General features: G+C 46.3%; 1 protein-coding gene across 2 annotated transcripts in view; it reads left to right on the top strand.

The window, feature by feature from the left end:
- Nucleotides 1-1,379: 1,379 nt before the first annotated feature.
- The window catches only part of CRIM1 (cysteine rich transmembrane BMP regulator 1), a 77,885-nt gene continuing 57,413 nt past the window's right edge, over nucleotides 1,380-21,851 (top strand). Inside the window, exons 1-2 of one of the 2 annotated variants that reach the window (XM_061559053.1) lie at nucleotides 1,380-4,061; nucleotides 12,833-13,009. In XM_061559053.1, coding sequence (XP_061415037.1) covers nucleotides 3,632-4,061; nucleotides 12,833-13,009 — 607 coding nt within the window. In that variant the 5' untranslated portion in view covers nucleotides 1,380-3,631. Of the gene's footprint in view, nucleotides 4,062-12,829; nucleotides 13,010-21,851 lie in introns of both variants that reach the window. The other variant, XM_061559052.1, reaches the window with a different exon arrangement.

Here is a 21,851-nt window from a genome sequence, read left to right as displayed (position 1 = left end):
CCAATTTGGTCCTTGAGAGTGCCATGTGCTCGTGAAAGAAAGGCCTGCCTGTATACCACTACAGGTGTGTTGTATTTTTGGCGTCCTCCTGGACACAAGCCAAGCATGCGCTGCGCCTGGCTCTCCCGGGCACAATCCCTGGGCAACCCCCTGCTCGCGACCGACCGGTCCCGTCCTGTTGACAGCACCTCAGCCCTCGTCGCTTCGATTGCAAGATTGAGAAGCAGCGGTGATCGGCACCTGATCGTCGCGTATACGCAGAGCAGGGCCGCTTTGGCGCTAGCATTGCAAAAGCACACACGCGATCGGGTTGCGTTCTGATTAAGACAATATTGTTGCAGAATTTCGTTGCGGCGTTTATTGTGTATTTATGGCGCCCAGAAAAAGACTTTCGTTGGCACCCAACCGTGCGAGTACAGGCCGACAGTGTGAGGGTGCTCCCTTTATGGGAAACGTTTGAAATATTACGGCTAGGACTTTGTGTAGAATTGTGTAGTTCAGTGTTGCAAAGGGAAAACATGTTTGTGAGTACTCTTCACAGAGTATCACGTGAGGATTGCGTGCTTTTTGTGCGGCAGTCACGGCGCGTCACGTATTTTACACAAGTGGAAATTGCTTACATTGGACGCTGCAACTGTATATAATGCGAGCCCGCAAAAATCTTCTCCACTGTACAGTGTTTCACTTCATCAAACGTTGAAAAGATGTCTCCATTCTCCCAAATGATGGCTTCCAAACAGCTGACGTGCCTTCCAAAAAACAACAACAAATGAAATGTCATATTCCCCAATCGTTAATGTCGTACCAATGCCACATTCTTATGGTGGCGAATCCCTTCATGATAATTGTCGATTGCTATGTGATGGAAATTATTAGTGCCCATTGTGACGGTTGTGTTTACTCAAGACATGTGTAAGGGTTACTCTGTGCCAGATTCACGCAGCGCTATAGAAGGGTCTGCTTCGTTGCAGCCTACTTGGTCGGAACTCGGAACCGTGCAATGCCTCAGGATTTTGATCATAACCTTGGCATGCTCTCCGCCACCATGTGTCAAACTCTGCAGGCATTGGTGAACAGTGCTCCTCTGCTCTGGAAGAAGAATCTGGCTCGGAGCTGTCACCCCGGTGCCACCAAAGCCACCCTCGATGGATCTGAGCCCACGATCCCCATGCTGCAAATGAGCCACACACTCCCGCTTTGCTGTTGTGCCAATGTGTGCCGTCCGCAGCACATTTCTCGCTCCGCAAAATAATTTTTTGCAATAAATAATTAAGCTATGCATGCTGGGGAAAAGCAAAACATCGTCGAAATATATCTTTTCGAGTTTTCTTTTTGTTTGGAGCAATATTGGCACGGTATCCGTTGCGGTTGAGGGTTGGAGCTGCCCTTCCTGTTAGCGCTATTGTAGTCCGCAACTTTGTAAATGGAGAATTTAAAGGGTTGGTGGCAAAGGCGCAGCCTTGGCTGAGCCTTGTCGTGACCACGTTCACCTCTTCCTGGACAGCAAACAGTGCTTGATTGCAGGAAATGTTCATAGCAGCAGGTGGTGGGGATAAGAATTCCAAACTTCACTTCCTCCGGTGCCTTTTGTTCCTTGCAATTGGTGTTAAGAAGGAAAATAATGGCACGCCTCAGGTGGGAGAAAAAGCTTTAAAAATGCTCAGGAAGGGATTACTCAAGTCCATTTAGCAGTCATTATTTAGAGGGCAAATAAAGTTGGCAAATTATTGTTGGATAAAATAATAAATTGTGATTGATTCCATGTATTCTATATCTGTAAACATGTATCATTATTCACGCATTTTATTTGTACTAAATGACAACAATTTATAAGGCTAAATATGAGACATGACTGTCACCCGAACCAAACTTGAAAAAAGTGGCCCGTCTTGCAAAACAAATAATCTAATTGGGGCTTGTGTCTATAAAATCTAAAATGAAATGACAATACAATATTGCCATTAAATTAAGGCTGTTCCATTTGGCTCCGTGAGCATCAGAGACTGTCTCTCCGGACATCCTAAATCGTCGCGACAAGTCACTGCATTAACTTCCACCGCGTATTTGGGCACACAAACACACGCACGAAGACACAATTGGGCACACAAAAGACACTCACACACAAGACGCATGCCACCCCAAAAACAAGCACGCGCGTGGTGGGCGTGCCCCAGAGAGAGAGATGGGCGTGGCGAGCGGGAAGATGTGGGCGTGGTCTCGCCGGACGTGGGCGTGTAACGCCTTTGATTGACAGCTCGACTCGATGTAGAAGCGGACGGCGGCTCCCGAAGCAGAGGCAGAACGCCACAGTTCGCGGTGGCTGCTGCTGCTTGCTGCTGCTTGCTGCTGCTGCTGCCGGACACTTTCTAGTGGTCTATCGGAGTTGTCAGCAGAGTCGCGGAACACGCTCGTAACTTCATCGGAGAGGCCAAGGCTGCTACATCAAGAGAAGAAGCTGTCATCAGTTCGGCGAGGGTTTTTTTTGTTTTTCGAGAGAACGTGCGCGCTGATTGCGAGCGTGGATATTGGCGGCTCACGGCTCGGTCAGGACTGCAGTGTGATCGGTCAGCGTGTATTTCATTTTTATACCACTGCTGCTGCTGTTGATGTTACTGCTGTAACTTTAATTGCTGCCTGGGACACAGCGACAGCGAGAGAGAGATGTGAAGTTCGCCTGTGGTTCTAACCTGACCGATTGGGCTAGCTGGCCTGATAGATAGTCAGACAGACAGACCGGGTGAGACGGCTGGATGATGAAGGTGGGGAGGCTGGCGTGATTGGCAGGTTGATAGGACAGCTAAACGGATTGCTGCGGTCAGCAGGAGGGCGTGACAGGCAGGTAAGGCAGTCAGGTGTGGCTGTCAGGTGAGACAGGCCGGTAAGACAGGTGTTGTGTGTCCGCGTGTGTCTGCGGTGTACCTGGATTTTGCTGCAAGGTAGCCGCATGGCCCTCATACGCGTGTGGACGCCACACCGCACACCTACCTGATTCTGGGACCCCCCCCCCCCCCCCCGCTAATTAATATAGCATTGCCAGTTTTGGAAGACACTTCATTTAAAGAAGAAGAAGACTAAAAAAACTTAACACTGCGAAGAAAACGCATCTATCATCTCGTCTACAGACAGCATACATCCGATCGTGCTGTATATATAACAGCTGTATGATACAGATAGTTTTGCGTCAAACTCTTCCTACTCCGACTGCTGCTGGAGCCGGTGCTGCGATCGGGAGGATCAACTCTGCCGACTTCCTCCTCACGACATCTACCGACTCCCAACCTACCCCACCGACCCTAACCCCATCCCTACTATCCCCTGCACCTGTCCCGGCACCAACAACAACAACACCACTTACCCGGAGTCTAACCTCGACACCTACCCCAACCTCGACCCCTACCTAAGCCCAAATTCCAACCCCCTACTTACCCCAACCCTTAACCCCAACCCCACCACCCTAATCCCGAATCACCCCAACACTTTACGCCAACATCAACCCCAACATCTCACCCGAGCATCAACCACTACTCCAACGCAACCTCAACAGCAACACTCGATTCAACCTCACCTACCGATCCCAACACACCAATCCCAACTCCCCAACTCCACCACCACCACCACCGCCGGCAGCGTCATGAAGAGCGGAGGCCGGCCCGGCGGTCGGGTTGCGGCGTGCATCGCCTGCTTGTCCCTGCTGCTGTCTTCGCCGCCGCCGAGCTGGCTGTCCGCGCCGGTGTCCGTGTCGGCCCTCTCTTGCCTCCCATGCGAGCGCAGCCGCTGCGAGCACAACCTGCGATGTCCCGGCCACACCGTGACGGCGCCGTGCGGCTGCTGCGAGGAGTGCGCCCGCCAGCTGGGAGAACCATGCGGGGGGCCATTTGGCATCGTGGGCCAGTGTGACCTGGGTCTGCGCTGCCTCGTCGTTTCTTCTTCTCCACCGCCTCCGCCTCCTCCTCCTGGTGATACAGCTCACGCATCGAATGCATCGGCGTCATCGTATTCGTTGTCGATGGATCCAGCAGCGCAGAGAAACTGGAATGGAGATGAGGTCGGGATTTGCAAAGGTGAGATTCATAGTTTAGTAGGTGGTGGCAGGTTTGTGTCCATGTGGTGCAGGATAATATTGCTGGGTCGTCGCTTGGACAGATCTATTTAGCTTAGGATGTGGCCCCGGGATTCCAGATGTCTAGCTGTGATATGTGGTGGTGTTGAAATGCTGAGGTCACTTGAGATCATCACAATCACCGTCATTCATCATCATACATAATCCTTGTCAATCATTATCGATAAAGTCACCCTGAATGCATGTGATCTTGGCTGATCTTGTAAGCTATGCAGGATTGAGTGGTTTGTACTCGGATGGGAGACTGCCTGGCAACACCAGGTGATGAAGGCTTGGGCTAGTGTGTGACCTATAGGTACAGTAAAGGATACTTGAATACATGTGCACACAGCTTTTAGCATTATCCCCTCTAGTTGCCTCTTACACAAAACGTAATGTGTATGAATGGAATTGGCCAAACCATATCCGTGCAGGAGCCTCCTTAAGTGAATTCAAGACTCGGGGCTTTCCTTTGCAAAACACCGCCAGAGCATTTTTCTTGTCATCGTTGTCACCATCATGAGTCATCGGTGAGTACCATGTGTTGACGCTGAGCCATCCTGCGGGAGGCAAACGAGCAATTTATTAGAGCTGTAATAAATATTCTCCAAATGGGGGTTCCCATCTTAAAACAACAAGAATTTACTGCCCTTTTTGGCATTTCACTAATGGTCTCTTTTTTTCGTGTGAGCTTGGAGCTTGTTTGACCATACTTGACCACCGTGGTTTCAGTGCAGGTTGGTAAAGGGCAATAAAGTTGAGGACCAGTCCATGTATCACGCCGTGACCAGGAACCAGACTCAAGTCGCCGGGTACAGAGCGCAGCAGCGTGCGAACCACTTTGCTGAACCTCTCCGACGCGTCATTAATTTGTGGTAATTGGGCGTGGGTCGTTGGTGGCGGGTAGCAGGCTTCCAGAACCGCCCCCCCCCCCCCAAAGGATCGTATAATAACTTTTGTGAAATCGTTAGTTGTAAAACTCTAATTTAATATGATCGATGAAATGGAACGCTAGCGGTGTTTATTTTACGCAGGTTTTTTTTGCTTTCCATTGTTTTAGATCGCTATCAGGCAGTGCGCCTTATATAGAGCCCCTTCATTACTGCTCCTCGTGGCTCAAGCCACGGGTTCGTAAAAACACACCGATCGTTTAAACAAAAAAACTTCACATTTTTACAGTGAATTAACAGCCCGGTCACATTAGTTCCGAAGTTCACCTTTCAGCAACATGTTACGTCCACAGCAGTTAGCCAAGTACTGCAGGTGGGGTTGTTTTTGCCCTCCAAGGAACATTTGCAAGTGTTTTCATACATTGTCCAACTTAGATGAACTTTCAGAATGCGAGATAAGGGTCGGTGTGCGTGCATGTAAGAAGGGTTAGGGTTTCAGCGAACGGCGCAGCGTGAGCTCCACTAAATTTATCATTGCGTGTGGTGCGCTTTTCACCACGCCTGACCAATGGGGCAGCAGCTGCGTACGTCAATGTCAGCGCAGGTATTGTGATCATATATTTTGCCACACACCTTGGTGTATTATAGAAATGCAAGTGTTGACCGGCCGCCATCGCCTCCATCGTTCGGATGACAAGTCCCGACGGCTCGCCTTCAGCTCAGTCGACCTCCTTTTGCAATGTGCCCCGTGCGATTACTCACCGAATTGGTTTACATTCAGAGTGATTTGGCTGATCAAACGAGAATGGTCTCGCGATCGTATTCAATAAGGTCGTGATCCACTGATATCTTCGTCTTGCGTTGAAGCTCTCCGTAACGTAGTTACAGCATTCACAAAGAGGCCAGTGACATGAAATATGGCATTTGTAAAACACTCTTTCCCCTCCCTGTCTGTCTGCTGACTCAGTTCAGTAAATTTAACACGGTGGTATTAGTTAACGCTTTGAGGCAAACATGCCCCGGCTATCGGGCACCCCCCACTCTACTTGCACACTCAACAGGTTTCACTGCTCGTGCCACAGCCCCTTTCAGTCTCATCACTGCAACAATATTTTACCCGCTAATTGCTCATGTGTTAATCCTTGATGAAGAGCAGATTTACAGCCCTTGGCTGCACGCACATGGCCTTTACGTCAAAACCATGGCCTTGGGCTATGGGACAGCATCCCAGTGAATGCTTAATCAACCGAATAGCCGGCATTTAATGAGTGCGGTTTCTGTAATGATTTGCGCCAAATCTCATCGCTGAAAATTAGAGCTGCACGTATCTGCCCGGGCAGGTGGCACATTCTTCTTACTTGCATTGCTGTTGTTCCCTCTGGAATGCTTTATTTTAATGTGTGCCCCATCTTGGCCACTGTTACAGCATGCCATGTGGGCTGTTAAAGACAGTTGTGGCCGTTGGTTGTTGAGATGCATCTGCTGCTAAAGCACCCATGGGAAGCTGACGTTCTGTTGTTAGGCCAGCGTCGTTTTCTCTTAGCCCTGCCCCGTACACCAGCTGCCCAAATCGCTGAGTGCCTGGCTTTTAAGGGCTCGTGAGGACACGTGAGCATCCCATTCCTTCACGATCATAGCGCCTTGCCATGCCATGAATGATTCTGATTTTCAATCGGTACCAATTGTCTACCACCGACGTATGGATCAGAAACATGGACTGTGACGAAGAGCGTGAAATAAGAATTTGATCACATCGCAAAAAAGCTTTTTAGATTTTGATTTAAAGCTTTCGTGACTGCAGGGATTCATATTCTTGGTTCTTTCGGTAAAGTCACGTAGAAGGGAAAAATGTAATAATATTAAAATAAAACAATAAAAATTCTCACGACGTTTCGACTACAACACAAGCAATCATCATCAGGTGTGAAATCCACAGCAAGAAAATTTGAGCCTTTTTATCCCAGAGTTTGTTGAAGGATCTCAAAGCTATGTGGAAACCCTCCCCGTAAAGGCGGTTAAATTGCAGTCACGAAAGCTTTAAATCAAAATTTAACCGCCTCTACGGGGAGGGTCTCCACATAGCTTTGAGATCCTTCAACAAACTCCGGGATACGAAGGCTCAACATTTCTTGCTGTGGATTTCACACCTGATGATGATTGCTTGTGTTGCAGTCGAAACGTCGTGAGAATTTTTATTTTTTTATTATTTTATTATTTCCCTTCTACGTGACTTTACCGAAAGAACCAAGAATACGCTTTTTAGAGTTCCGTGCTGGGAATTACACTGAGGAACAGGAAAAGGAACGTGGATCAGAGGGCAGACACACATTATAGAGACATCATGTTTAAAAGTAAGTGGGCTTATGTTGGATGCATTATTTGGAGGGATGACAGCAGATGAACGAGACTGTTGATGGAATTGGAGCAAAAAGAGGAAACATTCTCCAGGAGCGGCGGAGGGATGATGTCCGCTCGTGCGAAGGAGCGAGATGTGTCGTGACATTGCAGGACTGCCCAGCGTCATATGAGCTCAAACAAGAAAGGGGAGAGTTGGTCGTATACAACAGTAAATCAAGCAGCTACGATGTTGGCTGGAGCGGTTGTCTTCTTATTGGACGCAGTATTTTAATAAAGCTCACAGGAGTTAGGATCACAGTGTGTTGAGAGCATGTTTGATCAGCACATTCTCATAGATAAAGGTGAAACTTGTCGTAAACTTCATTAGGTTTTCATGATTTCTGAAAAAAAGGAATTGCAAATTGTTAGTGTATATTTCCTAATATGTACTACACATTTTGGGATGCTGCCGTGGGTGTAGTGGTTCCGACATTGGATTTCCAATCTAGAGGGTACACCACGGTCGATTGACAGGTTCCACGTGTGTGTGGTGGGATCGAGTGTGGGTACTCACACTTCTACCCAGACGTCTCGTCAGAGTGGAAAAGTCGGACAAATAACTCGCTTAGAATACTCTCTAAGAGGGGGCCCTCTCTAGAGTTCACTGGAGTGGAGGTAATTTTTCCGGCAGAGGCATGAGCAAGAAATCACACTTCCTGTGCCTTTACCTTGACACATTATTGTGGTAATATTACCGGTAATGTCTCGTTTATATTTTATATTTCATCCAGCACGATTGTCTTTAATTCGCCTAGATCGTGAATTGACACACGTAATGCAATATTGATGGATTCCTTCTTCTCGCGCCATGAGCAGCCTACGTGAAGGTCTATGTCAGTGCAGGGGTTAAGCTGTACAACATGCTTGTAAGCACCCCCCTCCTCTCCTCCTCCTCTCACCGCGCCCCCCCCCCCCCCCAAATCGTGCCCCCACCTCGCATGCCTGGGAGGGCTGTGCAGAAGCGGGTGTTGTTGTCACGGGATGGAATGTGGATGGTGTGAGTTGCATAACCATGAAAAGGGCTCAGTCGCCCTGGCCTCCGGCACCACCGCGGCGCGTATCGCACGCCGCGGTCCACTGTACTCGCAGCGGTGTCACTTCATTCTCCCCGCACTGTGGAAATAAAGCCCCGTCTGTCCAGGTCTTGGGTTGCCACGCATCGACTCCGCCACGCTTAATCAAATGGACCCTTTCCAGCGGCCCTGCTCGTTCGCGGTGGGACGGTGGCCCGACTTCTTCCCGATTCCTATGACCCTTTGTATTCGCGGACGAAGCTGGCCCCTGTGCGTTGTGCTGTCACTCGGTTTAATTTGGTTAATCTCGGTCGTTCAGGTTGGTTAAACCGTAGCTTGCGTTGTTTGCCTGTCGGCATTGTTGTGGTTTAGAACTCTCTTTAACGACGGGACGGGTGGCTTAATTGTACCGCTGGTGCAAGAGAATATAACGTACGGTGGCGTTGGCTGCCTGCCGTCCCTTATGTTCACGTGCAGCCACATTGTTTCAAGAGAACCGTTGGTTTTTGTGAGCCAGAACATCTTCGACACATATATATATATGTGCTGTTAAGTTCGCCATGTGCCACATGAAAGATGGTGCATTGTTTTGTTGAGACTCACCTAATGCAGTTTGTGACTACGTGATGAGTCATTTCCACTCACTACAGGATGTATGTGTCTGGATTCCTGCATTCCTGAACTTCAGTTTTTCTTTCCCAGTCAGTTTTTAATTTAAGATTGCATTTGTTGCGTGGCCGGTATGAATGCAATTGCTTTCGAACTCCTGTATTGTAAACCCTACACCCCAGCTAAAATGCATCTTCGTATAAATTAAGAAGAAATATGCAACAACTTATGTACATCGTATTGACTGTTGGGAAAGTAAAAGTGGAGCCAAGGCAGGACACGTGACAGGAAGGGATGATAGCCGATGCTCAAGATGGAGTAGCAGCCAAAAGATGGAATCCCGCCCAATAGTACGTCCACCACAGAGATGGAGCAATGAAATATGCTATTGTGCAGCAAGCCAGTTCGATTAGTGCATCACAGGACTGTGAGAGATGGTGAAGGCTTCGGGAGGACGTGGACTAGTGGTGAATTGACCATGGCTCATAATGAAGCTGCGTATTTTTTTGTTTTCAAATTTTCATCATGAAGCCATGATCAATCCATTGTTGAATGAAGGCGTCCCTAAGCCGTAGCCATCTCTCACAATTATGTGATGCAACAACCAACCGATCGATGTATCCATTTATTCACAAGTATTTTCATTTGCATTGCATTAGTGTTTGTTATTGAATGTTTGTATTGATATCAGGTTTACGATGTGTGATGTGCCCACGTTGACCATCGACCCAGGTCAGCCCTGACAAAGAGGCTTTTTTCGGCTCTATGACCTTCCACCTGTTTGTCGTAAACAAAGGATACACCTTCACCAGCCCACACTGACCAGCGTGGTGAAGTTTGGTCAAATAACCTCCACGACCCGCACGGAGTGGGTCAGGCCATCATCCAGCAGTGGATTGATAAATTGGCTGGAGTACACATTATTATCTGTACCGTAGGATCACAAACAGTTTTTAGATGTACTTTATACAGTACTGGTTGATATTTCACACAAAATTTCGTTTCTGTATGCATCAAAGAGATGTTTTATGCGAAGGAATTTATCTGAGCTTTCTGATGCATGAATAAGCGATTGTCGAAGTGTCGACGGAGATTATGGCTACAACAGTGATAAATAACATCATGGGTGCCTGGACAAATAATTTAGTTCATTTGTTTAATTAACAGGCAGGATGAGTAGCAGTCCCATCATGTTGCATACATTGATCCTCTGCCTCAGTTGAATGTATTTATTTTCATATCGATCTTCAATTTGGAGGTATTTTTATTCACAAGATGTTGCCATCGCTATTATTTTTTTACGTGCAATATCCAGACAAGTGGCTCAGCAGTAAAGCGAATGGCTCGCAAGCAGAAGGTTGCGAGTTAAAATCCTGATTGGTGGTTGACTCAGACCATCATCTCTCCGGGGATAGATACAATAAGTACCATTTTGTAGATAAGTCAACAGTGGTGGTCTCCTTTGAATATACTCACCTCCACCCGTAGGAATTTGGAATTTACATCAGTTGACTTCTCCGGTGTTTGAGCAGGCAATGAGCACAGTCGATGCTCAATTGAGGAGGGCACTTTGACTTTTGAATGTGCAAGAGGCATATATTGATTTACCTCCCCCCCTGCCCTCTTGTGATTTGATTAATTGTCCTGATTCAGTATTGCAATTTAATTCACCTTTATGTACGTCCTGTTTTTTCCATCTCGTTTTTATTGTTCTATACCACTCTGTCACGTGTGTGAAGTGTGTCATATTAGCACATGAGTTGCATCTATTGATGCGCATATCATGACAATAAAAATATGAATCAATGCATATCATGTAAACAAAAATGCACCCTTATCCTTACTTGTTATCCACGAAAAAACATATTTTATAAAGTGAGATCTTGAATGAAAAAAAACGTTGATATTTAATAGCCAACAACTTGAGACATTAGTCGTTAAAAACAAGCTATCGGGTTACGTCGGTAAACAAGACTGTAACTATCTTAAAAACGATACCCTTCCCACTCAAGCGATTAAAAACAATGCGATCCTCAGACACTTTGAACAGAATGCATTCCCTGCAGCCTAGCAGCCTGTTGCTTAGAGATGGCTGCACTATTGCGGCAGGCTTGGAATGCTCCGCACCACGTGCGCTGCCTGCAGGGAAAGCAGGGAAAGCAAGCAGCAGGAGGTCACTCATTCTCCTCTGCTGCCCCCCATAGTCTGGAACTCCCTTCCCCCATCCATCCGTGCTGTCGATTCCCTTAACCGACTTTGTTCAAGTCCAGGCCTCAATACTTTTTTCCTCTGCCTATAACTGACTGTCACTTTGTCTCCATGAAATAAAAAAATGGCTGCAGTTTCTGTACAGCGTCTGGAGATGCGGTCTTATGTCGATGGTATGTAAGTCCAAAGTTTATTGTATTGACTCTCATGGGTTTACTGAGACCCGTAGAATCACACAGTGACCCATAATCACAAAGACTCAGAGATACCTATGGCTCTCTTTCCTTATACAAGATAACTATGCCTGCTGTTTATTCACAGCGTCTCAACGTGCGACTACATTTGGGTGCCGTGTAAAGCCAAATTGTATTTCATTGCATTAACACATGGGAACTGGGGAAGCCCACCCTGCTCTTCCTTGACCTATATTTCAGTGAAATTGCTTGTCCTGAATCAATGCTGCTCAAATTATGCACTCCCAGAAGACCATAGGCCCAAGGGGTTGTATAAACATTTTTTTTGTAAAATTAAGGCTGATGATGGATGCACCTAATCTCATGTGTAAGAATTTATGGTTTTCCATTCATATACAGGCAGACCTGGCGGAGTGCTCAAAATGTGTTCCTGTAGAAGTGAGCGCTAATCAAATTAGCGTTAAAAGGGGTCATCATATCACCTCCGATTAGCGTGGTTGGATATGTATGGTGCGAAAGAAAGTTCGACATACATACTATATTGTTTTGTAATGGGATTAAGTGACTCCTGATTCCACTCGTGCCTGCTATATTCATCGTGATATAAAAAAAAAATCCTGAATCAACTCAAATCTCCTCGTGGTGAAAATATTACATCTAGAAGTTCATAAATGCATGCATCTAATCACCTGTATAATAATTGATGTTATTAGATATATACAATTACATGTTCGTATAACATTCAGGGGAAATGGAGTGAACAAAAATGTACAAATGAGACAATTTTTTTTAAATCAATACTAATGAGAAAGTGAAAATGAGCTATGGCAAAACAAATATATTGATTTTCGATTTAAAGCTTTCGTGACTGCAGAGATTCATCTTCTTGGTTCTTTCGGTAAAGTCACGTAGAAGGGAAATAATAAAATAATAAAAATAAAACATAATAAAATAACATTCTCACGACGTTTTGGCCACAACGCAAACAGCCGTCCTCAGGTGAAGAACAGGGCTGTCGGAAAGCCATTCGGACACTGTCTTTCCGACAGCCCTGTTCTTCACCTGAGGACGGCTGCTTGCGTTGTGGCTGAAACGTCGTGAGAATTTTATTATGTTTTATTTTTATTATTTTATTATTTCCCTTCTACGTGACTTTACCGAAAAGAACCAAGAAGAGAAATATATTGATTCCTGCAATCCGATTGCAGCTCTGAATCATAACCATTCTACAAATCGCCACATCCAAGTGAATTGTTATACCTCTAATGTCCACCTTTCATGCAGTCACAAATGCATTGTTACCGTGCATTGTACCGCCGGCGTTCATCCCTTGCCTACTCCGCCTGTCTGCGGTGCGTGCGTGCACGCGTTCGTGCGTGCGCCGCGTGACGTCGTCCGTCTCCATGTGTCTGGTGGCAGCAGCGGAGGAGGACTACGCGGACGACGAGTACCTGGCTATGGAGCCGTGTCTGGAGGAGCTCGTGACGGGCTGCAACCTCCGCGCGGGGCAGTGTGTCTGCGAGGAGGCGCGCACCTGTGGGAACCCCTTCTCCTTCGCCGACCTCGACGCCTGCGCCCAGGCCCTGCGCCGCATCGAAGGTGCCCCCCGTGCCCCCGCGCCCCCCGCGCCCCCGCGCGACACAGCGGGGACATTCGCACTGGTGCCCCGACCTTGACCCCCTGGCTTGCCGACCGCCAGGGTTGGGCGGCTGACTCATCGCGTTTGAAGTTTGCGCCGCTCATAGTTCTCGGCGACGTGTCTGCTCACGCGCCACTTTGATAACCGGCCAGAAATGCAAACCGCAGACCTTGACTTCTGCGCGGCTACCAGAAGTGCGTCTTTGGGGGGGGCAGGGGGGGGTTCTGTGTGTGACGTCCATTGTTGTTGTTGTGGTGGAATTTCTTTCAAATTCATGTAAGCAGATTCTACTGTCAATATAGCAATGGGTTAAATAGGTCTGTGTAAATAATAACTAAGCAGCCCTCTTTGGGGGTGGGGGGGGGACAAACATTGGTGTGTTTTATGACAGCTGGTGCACTCCACAGCCTTTATTTCACTTCATGGAAATACACTTAGTTTTGTGCAAAAGCAATGGCGTTCACAGTTGGAAAATATATTTTATCAGTTACATTGCATTTATAATGTTTTCTGCCCTCTTGGGAATTGAAGCCAAGTATGAAAATGAACATCATATTGTGTTGCTGATAGCCAAATATTCCTTGGCACATGCGAGAGAGATGGATGCATGCATGTGAGCTTTGGCACGCCGGCTGTTTGGACACTGGGCGTGAAAACGGAATGGCACACGGACGGGTGCTAAGCCACTGTGCCCACCAGCATTAACACTACTTCAATATATATAAAAATAAGAATAGCGTTTACCCTTTCTGGCAATAAAATAGGTGTTAAGATGGTCAAACACCAAATAGAAACATTTTGCAAGGCAACGTGTCTGCATTAACCACACGTATTTCTGGTGAACATACATACATACAAACAAACATGCTCTGATAATATATGCATTTTATTTGAAACTGATTGGCTTACAGCAGAGACAGCCTTCTTTAGGGCCTAGTTTCACCAGTGTCAGACCAGAGAATACCAAAAGGCGAACAGCACAAAGACAATCTAGATTTGAAGCTTTCGGAACTGCAAGAATCCATACTCTTTGGTTCTTTCGGTAATGTCACGTAGGTATGAAATAAAATAAATCACGACGTTTCGGGCGCAACACAAGTATCCGTCATCAGGTGGGAAAAGTACAAAGACAATGCACTATCGGAGCATTTATAGCTTGGGTTGAGCAGCTACTACTGGGGGATGAGGGCATCCCAACAACGTACTGGCTGCGAGCTTTATTTAACCATACTTCATGCTGGTCAGTGCTTGTTGGTGACTGCATGTTGGTGATGGTGGGGGGAGGGCAGAATACCAGTGGATTTTTCTGCACTGCCCTCTACTGCCCACAACGCTTACTGCACCTGTGTTACACATGGTGGTCACCCAATCAAGCACTATCCAGGCTCAAATCTGCTCAGCTTCTGTGGTCTAATAGAATCAAAGTTATTCCGAGCGATTTGATAATGAGCTGTTTACACTGCAGCGGACAGTATTTGTATATTGTAGTTGTATTGTAATTATAACCATGTTAACAGATTTCATTGGAGTAAATGTAATTTAGAAAGTGAAAAAGAAACTGGAATAGACTTCAGAGGGGCGACTAGGTAGGGCATCAGTTGACAGATAGGCAAAATAAACACATAATAGAGGGTGCTTGAGGGAAGGAGAAAGAGACTTCGACAAAAACGAGATGGTGGGATGACAGACGATTTGGATGAGCGCACCAGAAGATGGAGGTGGCAAGAGATCGTGAAGAGTGGAAGGCATAGCTGAGCGGAGGGCCTTTCCCAGCAGTGAGGGGTTAACAGCTAAGGCATAAATAACTAAATAAAAGCCTGAATTGTAATGACACAATAGCGCATGGCTGAGTAACTGCTCTTACACGTAGAGGAGTTCATTCGTAAAGTGGGCAGCGTTTATGCATGCATTTTTCCATGAAGGAATTCATTTCCAGTGGTGGTTTTGGCTTTGAATATCCAGCAAAACCGATATTTTTTTTTATGGCTAAAGCAGTCTTACATGAAGGACTGTAATATAATTAACACAAAAGTGTTCACTTATGCATGCCCAGTCAAAGGCACAGCAGCTTAAAACATATCTGCAACTTAGAAAAAAACCGGGTCCATGTTCCCGCATCAGCAAATTTACTGCCGACGTAACCCAACAATGGGGCCTCTTGATTTAGACAGGGCTAGTGACTAAAGGCCAGTCAAATGCTGTCTGTTGTGGGCTTGACTGTACAAGGGCTCCTGTGGTGGCATCGGCGATTGCACCAGCATTTCTGTAACGGATTGAGTCGCCCGTGACGCGACGATGAATCAAAGCATTGACGTGCGACCATTGGCCCCGGCAACCAGAACCGGCAGGCAATCACCTAGAAACTGCCGGGCTCACACAAAAATGAATGAGTGAATGAATAAATAAAGTCATGCAACGCTAGGCTCCCATTTAGCCTGTGTTTGCTGAAGTTATGAACACGGTTACTAAGGCGGCTACTGTGGCCAACACACCGCCCCAAAGCTGAATTCCTCACAGAGTCTAATTTTCCCGACTCGTGTGGCCATAAGGCAATCACGAACATGTTACACGCCACTCAAATGGCAGAGAGATTATGAGTGCCGCTCACGATGACGTGGTTAACCTTCAATTCGTAGGCGTTTTTACATGCTTGCCACCGAGCGCAGATCACGTGCCGTTGACGAACATGAACGTCTGGAGAAGAGGGCATGTTGGAGTCACGGCAAATGACCTTTATTAAACTGTGAGCTGAAAAAAACCATTACAAGTAGAAAAATTGGTTGCACAGTATTTGTGCTTATGTTTGTACGGTGTGCCAATAGCAAACATTCATTAAATGCTTAACGGGAAAATGTTCTGGCTTTTTCATGATGCACTGTACGTTCATCTCCCCTATTACAGCAGAGCTTTGTTTTGCAATGTACAGTATTTGAGTCCAGTGAGCAGTGTAATAGGTCATGAACCAAGCGGCGAGCTGGGTGTACTCGACACGACGGTGTGTCATCTTATACCACCGCTCGCTGGAGGAGAGTGAGCAACTTCATCCTCTATCCTCACGAATGTCATACCTGATTTGTTTTGTGCTGGGTGGCGCCATGGTTGCAGACTTCGCTATGAACCCGGTGACCTGCGATTGAATTCCAGCCACAGCTAACATCAGTGACGAGTGATATCTGAGCTAACCAACCAACACTGAAAAGTGTGGTGAAGTATGGTCAAACTACCCCCATGACTGTCACAGCATGGGTAGACCATCGAGGAGCCGATTGACAAAAGGCTGTACTTTTCTTTTTTACCTTGTGCAGAGGGAGGCTGCCATCACAACGTTGTTGCATAGTGAACACGAAACTACTGTACTGCACAGGCGCTTACAAAGTTTTTTTTGTTGTGTTTTTAGGACCCATGCCATTGATGGAAAATGTTCATACGCCGCATTAGACCACGTTTGCGTGACATACATTTGCATTGTTTGGATAAATTAATATATTAAGTAAACCAGACAGACCACAGTTGTTTAAGCGGCATAATTGCCTTCGACCGCTAATGGGGCGCTTGAGCACCCGAGGCAATTTATGTTCATTTCACGGATCTATATTGGGCAGTCGTTTGTTTATTTTGTTGAAGACATTTTGTCAGTTACATTCTGCAGTGTAATGATCGTTACAAAATGTACATTTCATGGTCAGATTCTTCATCCCACTACAGTCAGAATCAGAATCTGTAACTTAGACTGCAGGAATCCGATGAGCTATGAAGCTCTTTTTCACAGATGTCCAGCAGGGGTGGGTCAGCACTTTGAGTGCAATGTTCACTGTCACCTTGTCATAAGTAAGGCGCATTTATTTAACAGATGATTGGGGGCGGAGTGGGCGGTGACATCAATTTGATGCCCATCCACAGCCAACATCAGTGGCCAGTGGTATCTAAGCTGATCCTGAGCACCCCCCACCGTCCCCTCCACCAACTCTCGCTGATCAGCATGGTGAAGTGTGGTAAAACAACCCTCATTGTCAGCATAGCTTGGGGGAGGCCTTCATCATCTGCTCGTGTATTTGTAAAGGGGTAGTAAACCATTCCTATTATCGTAGTAATAGGTTTTTACCCTTTCAACTGGTATAAAAACTGACACCTTTATACAAGGCATCATGTTTGCAATAACCACAACACAAGCAGTCAAAATTCAAACAAAAAGAAACAGCTCTGATGATGATAATGATATGCACTGTCCTTGAAGTTGATTGGTCCACACCCGAGACAGCTTTTCTTAGAGCCTAGTCTCCATTGGTATTGGACCAGATGACGCCAAAAGGCGTACAACTCAAAGACAGCGCACTATCAAGAGTATTGAGAGCTCGGGGTAAGCATTTACACTGAGACCTCCTTTACCAGTGGCAAAATATAGTAATATGTTTTTACCCTTTCAACTGGTACAAAAACTGACACCTTTATACAAGGCATCAGCTTATGTTGTGGTTATTGCAAACATGATGCCTTGTATAAAGGTGTCAGTTTTTATACCAGTTGAAAGGGTAAAAACCTATTACTATATTTTGCCACTGGTAAAGGAGGTCTCATAGTGTAACATTCCTATTATCATTTAGCAGAGAACTTAAAATCACAAGGGCAATGTTAATTGGCTTTCCCTGGGTAGCCCCGTTAAGTATTGTGATCTCTAGCTTATGGCAAGTCTGTGCAAATCACACGTCCAAGCTTAAGTCTGTGAGCCATGCGAAAGCTAGGCCAACGTGATGGTATTAGTCGTGCGATGAGGCACTTAACAAGTGGGCCACGAGAAGGCTACCATCTCCCACCATAATGGATGACAGTAGCAGTAAGATGACGCTGACAACAATTGCCGCCTGATTGATTATGACATTGCCCTCTATTTACCGAGACACCGTGCCCCTAGCGCACAACGATGATTGACGATGATTTATATCAAGCACGCATTCCTTATTAACGCCACCCCTCGTCATTCTTAAGACAAACAACAAAAACTCCTTCTATCACTGCCAAGTCCGATGCTCCCTGTGTCGCGAGCCATTCTTCATTTACCAATTTTCAGCAACTGCTGTCACGCCACGTCTGCCATGGCGTTGCCTTGCACAGCGTGCAGGCTGGATGGGGACGGGGAGCCGCTTTCTCGGCGGAGAGAAGATCGCTGATGCGGCTGTGAGCTCAAATGTTCGCAATCAAAAGCCGCTCGTTGTTCGAGACTCGCACAAGTCCTTGCAGATTATACTTTGTACACAAAGCTTGCCGTATACATTCCGCCAAGAAACACGTTTCTAGGTTAAGAGGTGACACTATATGCATGTAAACACATGGTAGAGTGATCGTCACTCATATTTTCGCAGTGGTAAATATCGTGTTTATTGAAACAGGAAATTATTTGGCTTTTAAGTGGACCAGATTCGTTGTCGTCTCCTTTCATGAAAACTCTCTCCGATGTGATTTAACCCGCTTGCTATTCCAGCGAATACAAGAAAAAAACCGATCGAGTGACTGTATTGAGGCATTGTTAACAGGGAGCTGGGGATTTCAGGGGGTTGCCCTTCTGAATGAAACACCATGTGCGGACTGCTGCCTCTTCCAAACTGACTGGGAAGTTTGGGTGGAGGAGGGGTGCATTACCATTAACACAGGCTGCACAGATATATTTCTCTCCTGCCATTTGATGCCTGTCTGGAAGTTCTATGTGAGTGTTATCAATGCGTCGTACTGGCAAAAGAGAACATAGACGTTCCACTCCACCCCCCCCCCCCAAATATTTGTTCCGCAGAAACTCAATTTTCTTTCCGTCTCGGAACCAGTATTCAGGAATGTTAGTCCCTATTCCGAAAAATGTGTGGCAACTTCTTTGTTGTTGTAACGCAGTAATCTTTATTTGCCTTCAAGTCTATACCCATGCATTTGCGACTAAAACCTTAAGTTTAAGGCCACGTTCCAAACTTATTTGTGAAATAGTTGCCCAGTTTGAGGAACCAAATGTTCATTTGGACTGGCACGGATGTTGTGGGTGGGCTTCCGTGGAAGTTTTATGATGGATGACCTGGCATATAGAGGCCTGCATGGGTGCGTGCTCTGAAATTTAAATGTTAATTATGTTGTGGTTCACAAACTGTGGGTCAGGTGGCCCCATTACTGCAACTTAAGGGGCAAGTGGTAGCCTCCTGTGGCCGTCTGTGTAATAAATCAGTTCATTAATATTGATACGCCCTGAGAATTTATTCTACGGTGTTTGGTTTTGTGATGGGTTGTTCATATGGTAATATTAATATGGTAGTTGCGTTTTTATAACTACACAGTGTACATATATGAAATCAAAAGTTCATGTGTAATAAGGGTGGCAGATTTAAAAATAATAATAATAATAATTTAGAATGTAATATGCTTGCATGTAATCGCAGCGATTGCTCCATACTCTGTCAGTACTGCTTGGCGTTTAGTAACATTTCCTGCATTGTTATTTAATTACCGATGCCACAGACTCTCAAAGTAACGTTATTTCGTTATTCACGCGTAATGAGTGTACGCTGTAATTTGGTTCCAGGAAGACGTAGAGGTCTTCCATTGTGAGTCCTGGGAATACCAATTCAATACGCAGTCCTGACTCCTTTCATTTCTGTAGGACGGTCCGGTCCTTCTAGAAGGGTTAAGTTGGCTTGTGTTGTAGTGCTTGACTAAGCGTACTCTTTGCAAATGTAGACCACTGTGTGCTTGAGACTCAGCCAAATAGCCACCTTCTAAAAGTCATTGCCCTTCCACCCACCACCGCCCCCTCGGACAAAATAAACAACATAGCCTTGTATACTATAGAGGTATTGTTATACATTGAACAATCCTGTGTTAGGATAAAAAAAATACATGACAGTGTTGTTTAAAACATAGTCAACTGTACAGAATCCTTGCCTTGATGGCAGTTCGGGTTGCTACAGCCGCTTCTAAGTGGTGTGCGTTTCTTTTCCACCTGTATTTTGGATCATCCATTTCTCCGCATGTTGTGTGACGATCGCATAGGGACAAACGGGGGTAAACGTAGCCTGCACATCGTTAGGAAGGAGATGGTTTTACGCTGAAAGGCTCCCTTGTGCGTATGCCCATCGGTGGTGCGGTTGCGCTGTGTTGCTGCGTGCGTTTCGGTGGTGTTGATAACCAGAGTTGGCAGAACACCAGTGAACCGCGTTTGAATGGCAGGAATGCCGGGTGTTTGGCAGAAGCGGCAGTTATTGCAGCCCCACGGAGAAAAGGCCAGCGGTGCGTTTTCAAAAGCTTGTTTTCAGATGGTTTTTACATGGCGCTGTTAGCTTCCAGTATAGTGCATTAAAAATACAATCACTTGCGATGACATTTTAAATCGCCCTTCATGTTTAGGGATTTAAGTCCTCCCGAAAAATAACCGAGTGGCGATCTTTAACGGATATTTCATCGCTTTTTTTTATTAATCAGCATGTATTTGGATTGCTCCATGAAATCGGAAAGATGGTACAAACGTGTTGCTTGCATTAATTCAACTGAGTGTTTTGAATTATCTGTGCAACCAGAGGGCAGTGGCATTTTTGATAAAATGAGCACATGTCATTGGAACAAACTAACCGAGGGATTGCATATTTGTCACCCTCCCCACGAGTTTTAGTCACTGCGGATCGTTCCCATGGCCAATGGACTGACAGAAATAAGCAAAACATTATCGCTTTCATAACAGCTTTCTTTCTTGTTGACCTGTTCATTTCACACGGCACCTAATAAACCTACTCTCATCTATTATACATCTCCAATGACACTCGCCACCCGCAATAATAATAACGACAACAATCATCGTAATGAAGGAACATCGTGGACTCATCGACGGTGCTAGGAGCTGCACGCTCTGCTCCATTTGGCTGACTCTCACCGCGCGCCTGTGCTGCTACGCAGGGGGCAGGCGTCAGCGCATTTGTGCCTGCCGTCTCCCAGGCATCGCCCTACAAGCCTCTCGGCCCTCCGCACTCACCGCTCCACCTCACCTCTCTCTCTCCGCCTCAGCCCTCATTGTATATGCCACCATCACATCATCTGCTTAACCACCTCCTCACCATCCTGCACCTTCACCACTGGATCTAACTCACTGCCTTTCGCATCGACACCAGCCTTGCATAAGCCACGGTGACATGGTGAATGAGAAGTCCCTGTACCCCTTTTACCTCTGCAAGCCAAAAGGGTTTTAAGACAGGGGCATCGAGACTTATTGCCCACACCCCTGTACATCTATACACTACATCTCCATCTGTTAGACTCTCTCCTTGCCACGTAAATCTCATCAGTTTCAGCTATGATCTATCCACGGCTGGATGAAAGCTTCCCAAAGCCATCACGTGCACAGTTGCTTAGAAGGATCGTTGTATTGCTACATAGAGAGATATGGGAATGGCTTGGGGAGGTATTTGCATCTACTTTTCAGCGATAATATTTATTTTAATCGGTCATGCGAGATTTGCGCTGTAATCTTGTACATTTTAGTGCCACGTTATTCATCACACGAGACAATGTAAGGGTAGAGGACGTGCAGCGACTGGGCATGCACGCATCCCCCTCCAGTCTGTGCATGCATCGTAACGATTCGGAAATTTTAGATTTCAAATCGAAGCCACAGGAATGCTCTGCAGCGACCACTTTGAGGCTTGCATTACAGGTGCGTGACCCCGCTCTCTTTGTGGAATGAGGCTTGCGCCAGTTTTAATTGGCGTTGGAGGAAACCTCACAGGGTACTGATGGCTTGTTGGCACCCAACCGCATGCCAATTTACAAATGCACACGCGCGCA

This window comes from Lethenteron reissneri, chromosome 25 (genome assembly GCF_015708825.2).
Source record: "Lethenteron reissneri isolate LAM-NWPU_2019-01 chromosome 25, ASM1570882v1, whole genome shotgun sequence".
Classification (NCBI taxonomy): Eukaryota; Metazoa; Chordata; class Hyperoartia; order Petromyzontiformes; family Petromyzontidae; genus Lethenteron; species Lethenteron reissneri.
Note: the sequence above shows the minus strand (reverse complement) of the source record. Positions and strands in the feature narration are given on the sequence as shown.